Source organism: Misgurnus anguillicaudatus, chromosome 21, assembly GCF_027580225.2.
Source record: "Misgurnus anguillicaudatus chromosome 21, ASM2758022v2, whole genome shotgun sequence".
Classification (NCBI taxonomy): domain Eukaryota; kingdom Metazoa; phylum Chordata; class Actinopteri; order Cypriniformes; family Cobitidae; genus Misgurnus; species Misgurnus anguillicaudatus.
Genome location: NC_073357.2, coordinates 32124311 through 32136608, shown reverse-complemented (window position 1 = coordinate 32136608; position 12298 = coordinate 32124311). Strand labels below are relative to the sequence as shown.

General features: G+C 39.0%; 1 protein-coding gene across 2 annotated transcripts in view; it reads left to right on the top strand.

Moving 5' to 3' along the window:
* myo1ea (myosin IEa) overlaps positions 1 to 12298 on the top strand; it is a 59476-nt gene that overhangs the window by 11400 nt on the left and 35778 nt on the right. For both annotated transcript variants that reach the window (XM_073858942.1, XM_073858941.1), the window contains exons 2-3: positions 9057 to 9200; positions 10303 to 10392. In XM_073858942.1, the coding sequence (XP_073715043.1) occupies positions 9057 to 9200; positions 10303 to 10392 (234 nt within the window). The remainder of the gene's footprint in view (positions 1 to 9056; positions 9201 to 10302; positions 10393 to 12298) is intronic.

Below are 12298 nucleotides of genomic sequence, written 5' to 3'. Positions count from 1 at the left end.
CACTTGTGCAGTAATCATGCCATCTAATCAGAATCTTGATAAGCCACTCCTGTGAGGTGTCTGCTTGTCTGTCTCTGAAGGGTACTATGGACATCTGGGGTACATATTTGACAAATTTTCCAAGAGTGTTGACTCAATTGTTTTAGGTGTTATATCCTATTCAAAAAAGCAGAAACGCTTTTAATATACTTTACAAATTTGAATGACCTTGCTGTGCTTGCTTAAATTGTTTGACAACCTTTGCTGCTATGTCATTTAGTTGTCATACCCAGAACAGGAGCCAGGCCCTGTCCCCAATAGTGCCCTCATTTCATTTGCTTGCATGAGACTATGGCCCTGTCCCCAATGGCGCACTTCATGTGGACTTTCGGTCTCGTGGCCTTAAATTGTGCGTGCTCGCTTAGTCTACGAGTCCGTAGGGTGTCCCACCTTTCATTTTTACATTCTGAAGTGTGCTCATCAGCGCCGGTGAAGCCAGCACTGCAGCAGGCTTCGCGCACTTTACCAACCCAGAAGTCCTTGCAAAAGAGTAATCAGACCAATCAGATGATGGATGGGAGGAGTTCACACTGACGGGCAATTTCTCTTCCTATTTTCGGCGTGACGCTCGAGTCTGTCCCAAAATACGACTCCGGTGCCCCCACGTGGACTTGCATCAAGGGTCCCTAAAGTCTGCACTACATGATGTCATCAAAGTGTGGAGTCTGAGGAGGACCACAAGTCCGGAGTGTGCAATTGGGGACAGGGCCTATTATACGTCTGTTTTTTACATTTTTTTGAGGTACCAAAAGCTGTCACTGGGGCGGTACCCTTTCAAAAAGTACACCTTTGGCTTTGTACCTAAAGAGTGCATGTTTGTACCTGAAATGTACATATTGGTACCAAATGCATACCTGTACCTCAGTGGTTCTCAAACTGGGGTCCGGGGCCCCCAGGGGGGCCGCAAGATGGTGCCAGGGGGGCCCCAGTTTTATGACATTTTATTAAATACATTAATTTATCATGAGTTCTGTGTAATAAAACCTAAAAAAATAAGGCTACTAACCAACAGCACTACTTTGTATAACTTAATATGTTTCGTTTAATTAAAATGTTAAATTTTAGAACAGTTTTTGTCATAAATTTTCTTTGGGGGGGCCGCGAAGGAATGCACTGTACACAAGGGGGGGCGCACGCAGAAAAAGTTTGAGAACCACTGCTGTACCTAAATGGTACATATTAGGACATTTTTAAAGTGTACCTTCCCAGTTACAGCCTTTGTAAAAAAAATTCAAGTGTGTATGGATGAAATGCCCATGATGGTCATGAGAACGGTTTCTGCTGTCTGTACGATGATGCATCGTCACCTTGTCTCATCAGCCGCGCGATACGAATTTCAGCACCATTTTTAGAATCCCAGTCTAAACATAATCCATCCCTATGTGTACTTCAGGGAAAATGATGGTGTTCCAGACTTCCCCAATAGACAAAATGTGCTAAATTTTTTTCCACTGCTTTCAAAAGCGTGCAGAAGCATACGACTGCGCTCAACTCGGAAACTTTGGCCCAGAGTTTCCCAGCAGTAGCCAGACATTTCAGAGCCACTCCTATCTCAGCTTACACAAACCCTCTGTGTTAGCTGTCTCTGGAGACGCTGTAGACAGACCTGCCTCCGTTGCCCCTTCTTGCCCAGAATTTTCTCCTTGTCTCCTGTGCGTTCTCTTACTCCTTAGTAACCTGACCAACGCCTCTAGAGATCTTTCTCCCAGTACGTCATCGCTGGGATTAATTACAGTTTTGATTATGTAATGCTAGAAAAAAATACAATACAATGGCATTTTTGTGACCCTGTGAAAACACAACTAAATTGCCTTTGTAAAGTGTTTTTTATGTAAAATCATCCTACATTCTGTGCAAATATAACCTTGATATCTTTAATATTGACTGAGAAAGGCCATGTCAAAGATCAGTGTTTACAAAGGCAAAAAATTGAGATACATTTATATTTTAAACATGTAACATGTTTACTTTCATTGCACACCTATGTTTCATCTCCAGACTTGATACTTAATTTTAAGCTTCAATTTTAGAGGGTCAACATTGAGCTTGGGCTGCTATGGACATACTCCAGACTGGCATTTTCTGTGAGGCCTTTTTAAGGACCACTTAAAATTCTAAGTGCTTTAGAACCATCTAGAACCAAGTGCATGTTATGTCAAAACCATTGGAAAATGGCACTGCACCCTGACATAGGCTTGTTTGGGCTGATACGCGTTGGTGTTGTTATTTCATTGCTAAAAAACAACGTTATTTTCTGTATTTGGTATAATGCAATGTGTTCGCATGGTTTACATCTGTACATTTTTGTAGCTCCGGATTTCTCTCTTCCTGAAAAGCACGGATTTGAAAAGCTCTGTGTCCCTAATTGGCCAGCTACTCTGTACGTTGTGATTGGCCTGAATACCTCTGACGTCAGCAGGAAATGTGACGCTCCTTACCATGTTTGAAGGATTCGGTTGCTAAAAGGAGTTAATTTAAGTCCGAAGCAGGAAGATTTATGATAATGTTGGTTTTGTCTACATCACCAATCCCAGGTAATAAACTGTTGCCTACAATCTGTGTGTTTGTTGTAATCCAAGAAAAGAGATTTATGTTGGAGACGATAACTCGCGTCATTGTTTACTTCGGGTTATGTCGATTTTGCATGTCGTTAACATGTACTAATACACACTTACACACCAAAGGAAATTTAAAAACGTGAATCGGACAATAGGTGCTCTTTATATGTAACCCTGTCTTATAATAAAGGCTTTTTACCCTTTGAACATATGAGTGCCTGGGCGTGGTTTTTTTTTTTTGCTCTACATCAGTATCCACTTACCATTTTATGATATTTTGTTCTCTTTCTGGAGCACACATAGTTTTGTTTGTGAGTACCAGATGATATATTTTTCTCGATTAAAATAATCGGATTTTATGACATTCATAAAAATCTGCACTGTGCTCACAATTGTAAAACAAATGAAAACATTGAGCAGACAATGATCACTTTACATATGAGTTTATACAGTATGCTAGCTGTATGTGTCTCCTGTTGAAAGGCATGACTGAAATGTTTCATCATTATCTCGTGGGCTTCGAGTGAGACACATTTTTGAAATTTGGTTTCTCTCTTATCATTACTATGACTGTCTCGTGGCCCCCCTCAATGGCCTATTAATATACAGTATAGACTACATCAGATGTGGATATGACCCTGCCTGTGAAATCATGGATATCATAGTCTAAATATGTATTAGAAAGAATCAAGTTATTGATTTCGCCTCACAAAAAAACATCAAGTTGATTTTTTACAGAATGTTCTTTACATTATGAATGATTTTATGCAAAAAATGTGTTAAAGGCTGGCTTTTCACAGACCGTCTGAGTCCCATATAGATTCTTCCTGAAAAATCTTAATCATTTCATTACACACTCTCTGCCTTCATTTTTATTAACACATCTGGTTTGAACCGGACTCACAGCCAAGCCACCGTACTGTAGTCCATATGCTTAATCCATCAATCAGAGAACCATAGGACTGTGCTTTTCATTTTATTCATTCATTAGGAATATTTACATGAAGGACGACTGTGTTCTTCAGAGTGAGATGGGATTGGAGAAGATCTGGCCAACCAGATCGAACATTAGGCCTGCTGTGTGGTAGCAGAGGCCCTTGTGTGAAATCCAGATGGTTTAGGAGTGAATAGAAGAAGCATCTAGAAAAATTGCCGCCTTATTGAATCAAACCCAGCCATTTCCTGAGCCTGTGCTGGCGTAGAGCTCCGCTCCACGCTCGCCATATAAGGCAATGGTATTTGCATGAGGGAACAGCCTGCCAAGGCGCTACGGACCTAAAACTGTGCTGCTGACATTTCTCAACTGCTGTAGGATTACAGCGGGGAAATTATCTGTTACAGTATTTTCTGGCGAGAAATTTGAGAAAGAACAATGGATTTTTTCTCATTTTCATGAATGAAGCATTTTTGTGAACCGTCCCTGTTTTTTTATCATGATGGTCATTTTTGTCACATATTCAATATGCATGTATGTTGATGGGCAGATATTTAACTGTGTGCATGTGATACCAACCAGTCGGTTAATACTTTGTAAAGCCAAACTCTTATCTTTCAAAAGAGATATTGAAACTGATATAATAACCTACATGCAGAAACAACACAGTGTTTGAAAGTGAAACATACTAAATCATCAGATAATAATCAGACTCAGAATGAGATAAGAAATAGTTTTAAGATAAAGACAGTAGAATCGATGTACCTTGTTTTCTTATGTTTTCATTTAGTTTGTCACTGACATGCGTGTGATGTCATGTTATGGCAGTATTCAGCAAATTCGTTTTTATGCTTATTTGTGAGAGTTGAGCTGTCATCTGTTCTGTTTGTAACACTGAATTTTATTGTTGTTAAGGTATTTTATGCTGGGTTATTTTAAATTCTTATTTATGTATTCCCAGGGAGTTTTGGGATGTGACCTTGCTTGGTGCAGATGGGTATCATTTTTGTCATGGTTTTAAATGATGCCTGCTGTTTCTGGGTAAGCCACAGCACAAGCTTAGTGAACTTTAGCCTCCCATGTTTCCGGTGTTTCTTCACAAAACAGTACATTTTCATCCTTAAATAAGTCTAGTGGGAGCAACTACTGCTCTTTAAAAGCAAAGACGCTGCCATGTTTTCTTTATTGGGAGACTTTGTGTGGTCCTCAAGTCTTAAAGCTTACTGCTTAAATGTGTATTGTGCTTTATAGATGAAAAGCATTTATTTCAGAAAGAAAAGATTAAAATGGTGCTGTGGTGATCTACTGGCCGTCCTTCAACGTGATGCCCAGCCCATGCCTGACCAACGACCACTGGCAGAACCCGTTTAATCTCTTTATTCGTTTACATCATATATACAGTCAATATATCTCCCAATGGTTTTTTTCCTCCTAGGACTTTTTCCCCTCCTAGGCTTAAAAAGTTGGGAGGTTTTTCTCCTAGGAGATTTTTCAACCCTGGGGAGTCAGCTGACATTGGCTTAAGTTAGCACCTTCTTCTATATGTTACATTATTAATACGCTTGCTTAGTTACTGTAGAGCATTCAGCATAGAATACTGCTTTGACTATTAATGGTTTTAAAACCTCTCTTTATAAAGAACTGCCATAAACAAACAGGTCGTTTGAACATTTAATAAGGTGTCGCAAAAGCTTAGATAGAAGGTAGAGATGGATTTTAAAAATATCTCATTTATGACTTGTTTTAATTACCTTTACCAGAAAGTGTAAAAAGACAGGAAGAAGTAGGAGAGAACAGCAAGTATACTTTCAAACTTGACTTAAACTTGGGTCGCTAACAGAGCTCAGGGGAAAATAATATACAAAAGTAATTTTATGTAGTGTGTTTTATATAGCATACTGGTTTATTAGTTCAGTTTATTCTGAAGCTTTGCTTCGGTTTGTTTATAAGGAACATGTGGCGGAAATAGAGACAGTTCATTTTGTTTCCAGGTGTTTATGAGTCGCAGCCGCAGGGTAATTAACACTCTTTGGTTGTATAATATGAGAAAACAGTTCTGGAATATTGATATAGTGCAGCATTCCAGACGTGCAAAACTCTGTGATATTATAATGGCTTTGCCTGCATAGCAACCTTCTGATATGTCCAGATTTATGATTTTCTCACGAGATACCATCACATCATGAGGCAGTCGTGGTCTTATGGTTAGAGAATCTGGTTTGTAAGCACCTTTCACACAAATGCTCCCCGGTCACTGGAGTGTGTGTGTGTGTGTGTGTGTGTGTGTGTGTGTGTGTGTGTGTGTGTTCACTACTCTATGGAATGAGATTGTAAATTGCAGCCAATGGCTCAGTCTACAGCTCACCCCTCCCTTTCGAAACGCATGGCTACCAACATGTCATCATCTGGGACGACGTAGTGACAATATGCGCTCTATAGAACAGTTTGTCCATTTTGGGCTACTATCGAAACATGAATGGGTGAAATGCCGACTTCCATGTAAGGGGACCCGCAGTGTATGTAGAAAAAATGCCTCTTTCTAAGGTAATGAAAACAATACAGTTCATTTTTAAGGGGTTTATACACCACTGGGAATATAGTTATGTGGGTCAGTGACAAAAACGGTTTGACAAGATCAGACAAATTATTATTTTAAAAAAAAATAATTGTTTTAAAAGCATGCATCAGGTTTATTTCAATGCACAGTGTATTTATGTAAATTTTATGCAAAAATTACATTTGCACCATTTTTATGAAATTTAAGACCGAATGGACCTAAAATGTCAAATGGAATAACCGCCAATTGTGCCAAAGAATGAGAAGTATTAAATATTTTATCCACCTTGATGGCATGTAAGCGTAATCATCAAAATTAAAAAAAAAAATCATTTTATTAGTTATTTCTAAATGTAGATTTTAATGTGTTTTTGTAATATTTGTCCTGAAATGTGCTGAAAACAGCTCTGTTTTCTAAATAGTCTTTGAAAAATTATGTAAAAAATGTATGTAAAAACATCATATTTTTTATGAACATATTTATATTTTAATTTAAAAAAATACTAGTTACACTAATTGACACAGACTGGTTATGCCACATTGACATTTTTGTAATTATCCCCCAAATATTCTTTCAAAATGAAATAAAACTAGAAATTTTAGACTGGGTCCTCAAAAAAGCCAATGTATGCAAGTAATCTGCCAATTTATTTTTAAAATTTTAACCCTTTTACATTTAATTTATTCATACGGACACACAATAAGTCACGTCATTTTCCCATGTATATTATTTTTAATTTCTGTCAAGAGATCCTTCTAAAAGTTACACAATGCACCTTTAAAGAAGAAAACCATTAAGTGTAAGTGGACTTGTGCTACGAATTTCCTAATAATGTTCTTTTAATGTAACTAAATACTTTAAATGTTACCTAAATATTACCTAGGTTTGAGGTGGGAAATATCCTAAATCGGAGTTGCCGGTGACTTTTTTTTGAGGGCGCATGATGCAAAGTTCGTCACAACATGTATGTAGCCCGTCATGTGTGTGTGTTCGTAATTTCAAAATATGTGTTTGCCGTGTCGAGTGAACCTATTTGCATCACGTGTCTTGTCAAAATGAGTGCCTGCTGCAGACACGTCTAAAGGGTTTATGATAAAGAGATGCTCGCGTTTGCCAGATACTCTCATAATCGCATGTGTAATCAGAGTTTACTGTTAAGGGAGTGTCTTGTGTGTATTTTGTGAACGCGAGCGTCTCTTTACTCATAGCCGTTTTTGACGCGTGCGCAGCAGGCACTTATTTGGACAAGACACGTGATGCACATGGTTCACGTGACGCAACAAACACATATTTTGAATTTGCACCCCTCAGAAGAGCAGTCACGAGCCGCCACCGAGTAAGATGCCCAGTTTTAACAACTATGCTTCACCATTAATAATCAAATCCGGTTTATGACCGCAATCCTTTCAGAGAGAAAAACTCTACCTGCTTTACTTTTTCCAAACACCAAATGATTGTCAGTTTTTCAGACTTCGCAGTGTGTGGAATAAGAAGGATTTTAAATGTCTTTCCAGTTTACCTCATATCCCTAACATTGTCATGGCATCCCTTAACATAGGAAAATTGCTGTAGGAGAAGAATGGACCAAACTGCCTTTTAAATCAGACTAAGACCCTAATGATTGAACATTACAGAGGAAAATGTTTAAAACAGCAGTGCAGCTGGTTTATGTGCTCTCCAAGCAGCACACTCACTGTCTGCGTCTGTCTGGCACTCAATCCGATCTCTGCACTTGAGGCATACTTTTTGTATGCATCTCCTTTGATGTCCTCTCCAATGCACTCAAATGGCTTTGTGTGATTCTGACTAAGGGCCCGGTTCCTCGCGGGGCATTGTGACCTCATTACGGTAGCCAGAAGTCATTGACTCACGCCCCGTGATGAATGACCCAGCTCTCTGGAGACACACCCTCTGCAAAAACATTAACAGAGCGGAAGCAAACAGACACAGAAATGGGAAGGGAGGTAAGAGAAGAGAAGGAAGAGATGGAGGGAACATCAGGCAGAGATCAAAAGAAGGATTTGGTGGAGCGTTAGGGAGACTCCTGATCGTGCACTTTCATTGCTTTAGAAAAACAAAATCAACATCTGCTGTGGTGAGGAAGAATAAGCTCCAGGCGTTGATTTGGACGTGGTCATCCTGCTGAGTGTACGGTTGGCTTGCAAAAACTGCGTCAGCAAATGCAATGCATTGGAAACGAATGTGATCTGGAATTGTTTAGCCGTTTGGATTAAATGTCAGTTCTGTGTCATGATTTACAATAAATGCAAATGCATCATATTGATTGTTTCCCAAAAAAACTGACCAGGATTTACAACAACTGGTATCCAAATAGGCTTCCTTACCACTTTGACATCATCCAATCTTCCAAATTCTAAAAATATTAAATGGAAACTCCACTTTTTTTGAAAATCTGCTAATTTTTCAGCTCCCCTAGGGTTAAACATTTGATTTTTACCGTTTTGGAATCCATTCAGCTGATCTCTGGGTATGATGGTACCACTTTTAGCATAGCTTAGCATAATCCATTGAATCTGATTAGACCATTAGCATCGCACTCACAGAGTTTCGATATTTTTCCTATTTAAAACTTGACTCTTCTGTAGTTACATCCTGTACTAAGACTGACGGAAAATTAAAAGTTGCGATTTTTATAGGCCAATGTGGTTATGAACTATACTCTTATTCGGGCGTAATAATCAAGGACTTTGCTGTTTTAATATGGCTGCAAGATGCGCAATGATATTCAAATTGGGTACCAAGACAATATGTTGACATCAAACATTTCACAGTGACTTTAGAAGGAATTCAGAAGGAGTCTTGTCATGTTGGACTTCTGTCAGGTGTTTAATATTGTTTTTGGATATTCAAATATATGCTAATACTGTTTTTGACTGTTACCTGCTGCTATGGGTGTGTGTATACATACAGTCTGATGAGAGTGTTTTGTTTGTGTTTGCTTTCACAGGGGAGCCGGGGACATTACCGGTACCATTGGCAAAGCCACAATGTCAAGCAGAGCGGAGTGGATGACATGGTGCTGCTCACCAAAATCAGTGAGGACGCCATTGTGGAAAACCTCAAGAAAAGATACATGGATGACTTTATTTTTGTATCCTTTTCACATGTTTAATGCCTTATTTATCCTACATAAACGAATCTGCTATTGGATATTTAGTCCCTAAGAAATCACCCATTGTGGAGTAAAATCAGCCATTGGTTATGTTAAGGAGGCTTTTTTGTACCAGAACACCCCAACTGAATCCCAACCCACAACCTTATTTTAGTTTATCTGGTATATCTGAATTTTGCAGATGGATGGTTTTCTGTATCCTGCCATTGGACCTTAATAATTTTGAGATTCAAATCTTGTCTGGGTTTATCCTTCACCAAACACTCGCATTTAACATGAAAGTTGTCCTTAAAGCCTATAGTTTGACTTTTCTGACATTTTCTCACAGTAGCAGAGACCGTTTTTGATCAAAGCCTTATGTCCAGGGCTGTGTTTGTAAGAACAGATTGTTAATGGCAGCTAAAGAATGCCGGTTTACCTCTGGTCTATATGAACCCCAAGCACTTGGCAGGGTTCACGTCTAATTCTTCACATATTACTGCCGACTTCCTTCAAACAAAATTGGCTTTTTTCGAGATGAAAATCTCACTAGCCATATATTTCTCTTTTTGCCCTTATTAGGGTTATGGAGTCTTGGCAGACTCTGGACATTTCGGATTCATGGCCCAAATCGGCTTGTGACTGTGGTCAGAAAATAGCAACAACACCAAAGTGTTCCAGTCAGGAGCATATGGAACTGAGGTCACAGCGAGCCAAGCTCAATACTTCCTTTATTTGCAAAGAGCAACTACTGCCAGTCAGCCAAATAGCTGGAGTCGCTCACACTGCGTTGCTCTTCTCTTCCTATTGAATTTGGAGGAGAGCAACAGTGTCTGACCCAATAACCAGCATCTCCTCTGCTGCCATATATAACTTCAGTGATGTCACCAGCTCATTACACAAGACTTTCACTGGGCTGGTTGATGAATAATAAGTCAAGTTTTATGAGTATTAACAACCACAATGAGTAAAATGGTCCATGAAGTTTTCCCATATTAAGATGTAAAACGTTTAAAAATGAATTAAATGACATATTTGCATAGAAATTGTACATGCCAGTTTCTCTTTCAGTGATCTTTTGGACCTTAACGTTCATTTGCAGACATACATTGGTCCTGTGCTCATCTCAGTGAACCCTTTCAAACAAATGCCCTATTTTGGAGAGAAAGAAATTGAGATGTACCAAGGCGCAGTAAGTCTTTTTAAGATGGGTTTCTCACACATAGTTTAGGTTTCATCTGAGTCAAGAACGAACTATTTACTGTGGTGTCCAAGAAATTGTCATGTTGTGAATTTTTAAGCCTTTGGAAATCTCCATTATGGCTTCACTTACATGACTGTTGAGTCGAATGCCATCTAGGGTTGAGTTAGGTTAAGTTGTCCTGTAGAGCAGGGTTTCCTAATCCTGGTCCTTGAGTACCTCTTCCCAGAAATGTATAGATGTCTGCTTATCTAACACACCTGATTTAACTCATCAGCTTGTTACGGAGACATGTGAACCATTCTGGAAGGAGGCGGATGAGTTGTTTTAAATAAGGAGACATTTAAAACTTTCTGCGAGTGAGTACTCAAGGACCATAAGCTGGTGAGCTGGTTTTAGCTGGTCTCTCAGCTTGGTTTTAGCTGGTTTTGCTGGTGTAGCAAGCTGGTCTAGCTGTGTTTTGGTCACTTTTTAAGCTGGCCTAGCTGAACTTAGCTGGTCAGGCTGGAAGACCAGCTGACTCACCAGCTTGACCAGCTTTGCCAGGCTGGGAGGACCAGCTTAAACCAGCTACTGCCACCTTAAACCAGCTATTAGCTTTTGGTGGTCTTAGCTGGATTTTTCACTAGTGAATGCTGTAGACTCTACAGCTTTCCTTGGTACAGTGTAGAGCATAATGTAAATTCCCTAAAAAAAGCTTACCAATTAGGCACTGCTTGATATGTTTCTCTAAAGTCTTAACTGAAAGATATGAAGAGCTCTGATCCAAAACCCTGACATGATTTCTTGTAAATGGGAATTTTTATCAGACTCTTAAAGTCTCACTGTAGTTAAGAATTTTAAAAGTTAAAACACATCATTATGAAAATATAAATAAAAGTTTGACCTGTCACAGTAATTTCTTCATGCTTTAAAACCAGATCTATGAATATGCAAATTAGCCCCTGCCTCTACTCTTTTGCACCACCTCGGACTATAGATATATATGTAAATAGATGCTACATTCGGCATTTTCAGACACATAACTCCTAAGTTCGGTTTCACACAATGCTGTACATGTGAATTGCGCGTTTGCAGCACTAATCTTTAAGTCCTGATGTTAACAGAGTCTATCCGGCATCCATACGTAATATCAGTAGCTCAAACTACTACTCCACGCATTCAATGTTTGTGACGTTGGAAACACAGGCGATTTTAAACCGCGCGAATGAGACTGTCAACAATTTTTATGGAGAAAATGCTCAGCAATGGTGTTGAATGATGAATTTACACATGACGTGTCTTGAAACACATTAAAAACACCACATAGACATATAACATGATTTTCTCCACAGTGGATTCTGCCAATAAACTAGTATTTCTGAAGGGCCTCCGGGTGGGATTAAGCAAATTTGAGATGAAGGTGTTTGATGAACGTTTTTGATTGAGATAGCATTTAGTGGCTTTTGCATCTGAGCTCCTCATATATAAATAATATTTCGTCCATTAATGTTTTTAGAAGTGTAAAAGGCAGCTTTTTAAAGGCTGTAGACATGGTGCAAATGTTTTAACAGCTGAATTCTTATACAGAAAAATGCAGCACAGAGCTGCCTTACCCATTAAACCACTTGACCTACACCAAACAGTACATAGTTTATAAGTCTAGATACTTTATCACATCTGGCCAGTGTACTGAAATCCTGTCTCCCCACCAAGCTTTATGTCAATAATCGTTGACATGTAGAAGTAACAGCCAAAAGTGTTAAATATTTTTTAAAAGTTTTGACTTATGCGCTACACAGAAGCAGATCCACATGAGCTAATATGTCTGCTGCTCTCTCTCTCTCTCTCTCTCTCTCTCTCTCTCTCTCTCTCTCTCTCTCTCTCTCTCTCTCTCTCTCTCTTACTCTCTCTTTTT